Source organism: Lindgomyces ingoldianus, assembly GCF_010093535.1.
Source record: "Lindgomyces ingoldianus strain ATCC 200398 unplaced genomic scaffold BDR25scaffold_6, whole genome shotgun sequence".
NCBI lineage: Eukaryota > Fungi > Ascomycota > Dothideomycetes > Pleosporales > Lindgomycetaceae > Lindgomyces > Lindgomyces ingoldianus.
In genome coordinates this window covers 1,747,972-1,754,567 of record NW_022985167.1, presented here as the reverse complement: position 1 = coordinate 1,754,567, position 6,596 = coordinate 1,747,972, and the positions used below count along the sequence as shown (strand labels likewise).

Sequence of the window (6,596 nt, the reverse complement as noted above, 5' to 3'; positions counted from 1 at the left end):
ATATTTGCTATACAGGCGTGAATGCAAACTTCCCCCAGGACGGCAGCCTTTGTGTGCATATTGTAGCACCAGCGGGAGTCTGCGGTATGTTCACGGCGCTGGTGTAGCAATGGAGTGCCACTGACACGGCATTTTCTCTGTAGTTCCACTCGGCCTCGACTTGGAGGATAAAGTCTCTTCCGTGGGTCCAGATCGGGGAGCATACTGCCGCTTCTTCTTGTTAGTTCTTTCTAGAAATTCATTGATGTTTCGTATGGGCTGCTAACTTTCTTTCAGTGATCGCGGTTGCCAGGACAATAATGGATGGCGCCACTTTGATACCGTCTTTCCGGGGATTCCGGATCTCTCCGCGTTTGAAAATGGAGCATCTAATGATCAAATTAGTAGCTATCAGTGTTGGGATATGTAGATGCTGGTAGAGGAAAGTTTTAGGTGCTCTGTTAATGCTGGAAGGTACTGGACATTCGCACGTTCGCCCTTGCAGACAATTAGCTTGCGGAAGACTCTTCTGCTAGGGTTCCCTCACAAAAAATTGTGCTAAATGTTTCAATGTTGTTAGTAGTTTTCTAGCTTTTATGTGCTAGATAGTCGCTCCTTTTAGAAATAATTCAAGTCTAACATTCTCACCGACATTCTTTACGTTAGGTCCCTTTGTGGAAGCTAGTGTTCGGAATCGACAGGTAGAGCACGTGCAGGCACTGCCTTAAGCTCTCTTAGGCATAAACCTAAGCCTAATCAGGCAAGGCCTTACCTAAAAGGGTAGTTTTAGGTGCTAAGAGGATGCATTAAGGTACTAAAACTAGTGCCTACACAATAATTTAATACCTGTGTTCTTAGAGAAAATCTCTTAAAGGCTGTAATTATAAAACTTAATTAGAGTAGAGATTTTCCTAGTGCTGCTCTAACGATTAGCATCCTCTTTCTAAGCACTTGCAGGTACTAATCACCTGCGGGTAGACTACCGCCACCTGTTGATGCTAAGCACTAATGGAAGCCGCAGTTATCTAGAGGCTTAATCTATTACAATTATTAAATAATTACATTCTTCGAAGAGCAGCAGCTAGCCGATCGATATTTGTAGTTAAGAAGTTAAAATTATTAAAAGAATGTGTAAGCTAGAAGGCTCTACAATAGGCTACCTAATTAACCTAAGGCTTAGCATCTATTATTACAATATTAATAATATAACTTCTTAAACCTTTAATCTAAAATACGTAACTTCTTTTATAACTTATGCCTTTGTAAGGCTATAGTTATAACCTTAGATATTGCTTTAAATATCTATTTAGTTTAATCTAGCTGTTAATTCACATACCTTAATAAGATCTCTTTCTTTTACTTCTTTACTCTAATCTTAATCTACTACTCTATTAACAATTTAAACTTAATATTGTAAGTAGGCTAGCATTATATAGTTTGCAATTCTACAATGTCGACTCTAAAGAAGCGTAAGGCTAAACCTAACTTAAACAAGCCTTTATATGCTAAGAAATTAAAACTTAATCTAGAATTCTAAGCAGTACGTAAAACTATAGAGTTATTTTAACTTGTTTTGCTTATTTATATCTTAGGTTAGAGACCTAATTGTAAAAAATCAGCTAGTATCTATCTATAAAGTAAAGCGTAAGCTTACTATTAAAAAGAAAGCTTATAGAGTAACAAAGCTATAACTTAAAATAGAACAACTTAACGCGAAGAAATACAAGGATATTAAGAATACTCTTACTAAGAGCGTAGAGGTTAGGCTAAAAGCTAAAGAAGACACTAAAAGTTCTCTTACCACAGAGAAGGCAAACTATAGCAACACCTACAAGTGCTATTATGCTCTCTACTTAATCTCGTCTCTAGATATAAATAACATGTATAAAAGCAATCTAACTGTAATTAAATAGGTGTTAAGCTTCTTGCATAATAAGTTTAGTTCACGGATTAAGGCTTTAAAGCTATACACTAAGAACCTTTCTACAACTAAAATACTTAGTAGGACTTGCAAGAAGTAAACTAGCGTAAGGATTAAGCATTTATGTACCTTAGCAATTCTTAAGTCTAGGCTAGGAATAGTATAGTGTTGGTGATAATTACTCTTTTTAGACAGGGAAAATAAAAGGTTATTACAAAATCCTAACTTACTTGCTCTTAAATCTTTGTACTAAAAGCGTCTATCTAAAACAGCGTTAACATACAGTTGCGTCTACGTACCTATTGGCGTTAGAATCTGTTATGTTATGCTGAGATTTAGAATGTTTCTTAACGCTAGTTAGACTGCTAGTTTATTTCATGTTTTTAGTTACAAAGCTTACAAGCTTATAGGTTACCTAGGTATAGAGACGGTTAATCATCTTGAGCAGAGTGTACAAGGGATTAAAATACAGAAGCTTGAGCATAAACATAACAAAACTCTTGTGCTTAAAGACTGCCAGGTCTGTGTTAAAACTAAGATAAAGAAGTAGATTAGTTAACGCCTACTATAATTATTCTCTACGCGGCTATTTTATTGCATTAGCATTAACCTTATTCAACTCTGCCCCACAGGCCAGCGCTGCTACAATGGAGATCTATACAGCCTTCATGCAGTAGATGAGTATACCTGCTCCACCATAAATCGTCCGCCGTACTAGTGCCAGATATAGTCCGATTCATGGTGGAGCAGCTGTGTCTCATGCCATTTGGTATACTCATCTACTGTATGAAGGCTGTATAGATCCCCATTGTAGCAGCGCTGGCCTGTGGGGCAGAGTTGAATGAGGTCAATGCCAATGCGATAAAATAGCCGCGTAGAGGCTAATTATAGTAGGCGTTAACTAATCTACTTCTTTATCTTAGTTTTAACACAGACCTGGCAGTCTTTAAGCGCTAAGGCTTTGTTATGTTTGTGCTTATGTTTGTGCTCATGCTCCTGTATTTTAATCTCTTGTACGCTTTCCTCGAGATGATTAACCGTTTCCAGACCTTAAGGCACGAGGAGCTGGTTTTTATTGCTAAAGGAGGGCAACTATAGGTTTATATAGTACTAGGTGAACCCGTTATGTGACCTAAGGCCACTACTATCTTTAGGCAGCAGTGGTTGAAAGTAGTGTCAGGTAACTAGAGCTTTGAGATCTCTGTAACTACAAACATTTCAGATAGGCTAGGCATAATCCTTCAACTCCTTCTTTATCTCTTCGCCGAGCGCACGTCAGCCACTTCTAATAAGGGTAATTTGAGGCTCAAGTAAGTTCTAAGTCTTCCCCCTCTAAAAAAAAAAGAAACACCTCTAACTCTTTAGTCCTCTTACTTCTATACTCACTCTAACAAGCTCTAAAACCCCGCGATAGCACCACTAGCAAAGCGCCTAGCAGAGCTAAACAGGACTGAAGCTCCTAGATAGAAAACCGCAAAGCTTGATCTAGAGTTCCTAAAGGTGCTTTAGCACCATCTCTAGCATTGCAATTCTACTTAATCTTCCTCTCCAGTTAGCAACCTCTTCTAAAAGCATTGACTGAAGACTATGGCCTTAGCCTAGAAAAGACTTGCCACTGAGTAAGAAGGGCAGAACAAGAGGAAGAGACAACTAGGCACTGCGAAAAGCCACTACAAGACAACAGGTTCTAAGTTAAAGACAGTCTAGAACACCCTTTCCGTGAGCAAATCTAAGCTAGTCCGCGCAGAGCAAGAGAAGAGCGTCTGCAAACAACACTTAATGCAGAGAAAACAATGCAGAAAGAGACTTGAAATTAGATTTATGAGGAAAAGTGTGTCCGCAGGGGGTCACAGGCGGTCTCTAAGAATACGTGGACTAATTGAGAGCGAGCAAAGATAGGCGCGCCTAGACAGACAAGTGTTTCGAGATTATCTGCGCTCTGATGATGAACAAGGTATCTAAGACATACAAGGGTGCTGGGAAGACTGAGACAGCTGAGGTTGCTAAAAGGCTATTAAAGAGAACTAGGGCTCTCATGTCTAAGGAGGCGATTTACAGAGCCACAACATGTCAATTGAAGGAGCGGTCTAATATAAGGAAGACAAACAATGTAGCACATGCTACAGCTAACACAGTGGTTTGGCCTTTCTTTAAAGCTGAGTGTGGTAGTATCCACTGCTTCCGTTGCGATGTGCCAGTTCTTGTAAGGATGGCCAGAAGGGATGACTGTGCCCTAAGACGCTAGGAGAACATATTTTAATTAATCCTTTCTAAAATGTTTTATCTAGCGGTGTTTATCGCATTTCTGCGGGATTTGGCGATCAGCCGAACAGTTTTCAGAGGAATATATCATAAGAAGTCTAAGAACAGGTCTTCAATTCAGACCTAGGTTAGTTGGATTAGTAGTATATTTGTTGAAGGGACAGAATGAGCACTTCATTCTCGGAGTAATATTAAGGAAAAGGGTATACCATTAGCCATTGCCCCAAGTCCAGCCCAACTAAATAGATCCCACTAATTCAATCTTAAACCTTTAAAAGCATCTTAACTGTAGAGATAATATGCTTTGAATCATCTACTATTACTATTACTGTTTAAAAGAATCTAGCTGTAAGAGTAGTAGCATAGGTTAACTAAAGTAAGTTCTTACTTTAGAGATTACTGTGTACATAAATATAAGCTAAATATTTAGCAAAATATTTATTTTAGTTAAATTTATATATAAATACCTACTTTAATAAAAGCAGCTTAGACATTACTTTAGTTTACATAATCTTTTTCTAAGTGCCTTTTTTAAGTAGGGTAGCTATCTCTTTCTATGCTATAATCTTAAAAAGTTTTTTTAAAAGCTTATAAGCTCTTAGTTAAAGCTACTTAACAAAGGTAGCTATAAAAAACACTATATAAAGCATTTTAAGCGCTTTATTATTATAAGTAATAAATGCTTTAAAAAAGTTTATTTAAAAGTGCTTGTCACAATTGTGCACGAGTAAGGTTATAGAGCTTCACGGAGGTCTAGTTTAATTACTACGTGAGGTATCATGGTAGGTACAAGACGTTGTGTGAGGAATAGGAAGGTTTAGAAGGAAATTAGTAATTAAATACTTAGCTTAAAAGTCTAAGCGCTTTAGGTATAAATTAAGCCTATTTTAGGTTTAGTTAGTGTTAAGGCAGTTTATGCTTAAGTTTATGTCTATATTGTGTTGTGTTTATGTTAGACGTGCACTAATAATACTCTAGTACACGTCTAATACAGTTATGTCTAGGATCTAGAGAGGATACTGTGACAGTACCCCCCCTCTTATTAGAAAGAGAATCCTTTACATTAGTAGTTCTAGCATTAGGTTGTCTTTGTTAGGGTATAGGTTTAGTTTAGATAGGTATTAGGCGTAGAATTAGGTTACTGTAAAGTTCTCTTATAGGGCTTCTGCAGGTTTCTACAACAGTTTGTTGTATCTAGTCTATTTTATAAGGTATTTGTAGGTATGTTTCTTCTTATTAAACTAGATCTATTTAATGTTTTCTATAATATATTCTAGTTTATTATTTATAATAATAGGTTTAGGTGGCAGGTTTAGCTGTCTAGGTAGATAGTTAGATTTAGAGGCTGCTTAGCGCAGCAATAATACGTGGAACACAGGGTGTATCTTTATGCTGTTAGGTAGGATTAATTAGTAAGCATGTAATAAGACTATATAAGCTACTATAAAGGGGCTAAGGTTTTTCTAATTAAGTTTTTTTAATTATTAGTTTGTTTAGATATTTCTAGCGTCTAGCTAGACCTTCTTGCCAGCTGCATACGCAGAGGCAAGGGTTTAGAATTAGTTTACATACTCTTGTTAAAAAGCTTAAGCCTATGTAAGCTTTTTATAAATATATTTAAATATATTTTAGATTTTATTAATAAGTCTATTTATGTCTATTACTTATATAGATTAATAAGTTAGTTAGGGGGTATTTATAAGTAGTTTAAATCTTATTTAGAGGTAGTATCTATAGTTTGCTAAGAACAGGGATACTTATGTTAATTTAGATGTTATATTATTAGCTTTAAACTGTGCTATAGCTAACTATTTTACCTAGTTATCCTGCTAGTAGTTTATGTACACTTATAGGACTTATTTTATTACAGTGTTTGTGTTCTTAGTCTAGCTGTTAGTCTCTAGGTAAAAAGCTGTAGATAGATAAGGGACAATTTAGAGCTGTTTATAGAGTTTGTCCTAGAAGGCTAAGACAAACTGCGTACCTCTGTCTAATATAATTATGTTAGGCAGGCTATAGTAAACCTATATGTATTAGTAGAATAACTAGGCTATATTAGAGGCAGTTATAAAAGAATATAGTATTAGGTGTTAATACTTAGTTAAGTAATTAATAACTACTATAATATTTATATACCCTTTAGATAGAGGTAGGTCTATAATAAAATTAATTAATATGTCTTTTTAAGCTTATTTAGAGATTAGAAGCAGTTTAAGTAGGCTATTATACTTTTCTTAAAAGGCCTTTACTTTACAGCAAGTATAGCAACATAATATGTATTAGCGTACAGTATGGAACATGCGGGGCCAGTAGTACTCTCTCTGTAGTAGGTTAAGAGTCTTTCCTCTGCCTAGGTGTCCTCTAACAGGCAAGTTATGTATAATTTAGAGTAGTTTAATTCTTAGTTTATTAAAATTAGAAATTACAAGTTAGT

At 36.0% G+C, this 6,596-nt stretch overlaps 2 protein-coding genes across 2 annotated transcripts; one reads left to right on the top strand and one right to left on the bottom strand.

The window, feature by feature from the left end:
• Window positions 1-7: 7 nt before the first annotated feature.
• BDR25DRAFT_351446 (uncharacterized protein) lies at window positions 8-2,679 on the bottom strand (the record flags this gene model as incomplete). Its single annotated transcript, XM_033694852.1, has 6 exons — window positions 8-176; window positions 206-261; window positions 296-456; window positions 487-511; window positions 620-660; window positions 2,547-2,679. 6 exons carry the CDS (start codon window positions 2,677-2,679, stop codon window positions 8-10), a joined length of 585 nt encoding a protein of 194 aa, XP_033551803.1.
• Window positions 2,680-3,845: 1,166 nt separating this feature from the next.
• On the top strand, window positions 3,846-4,418 carry BDR25DRAFT_351445 (uncharacterized protein; the record flags this gene model as incomplete). Its single annotated transcript, XM_033694851.1, has 4 exons — window positions 3,846-3,899; window positions 3,945-4,128; window positions 4,189-4,270; window positions 4,349-4,418. 4 exons carry the CDS (start codon window positions 3,846-3,848, stop codon window positions 4,416-4,418), a joined length of 390 nt encoding a protein of 129 aa, XP_033551802.1.
• Between the last annotated feature and the right edge of the window lie 2,178 nt (window positions 4,419-6,596).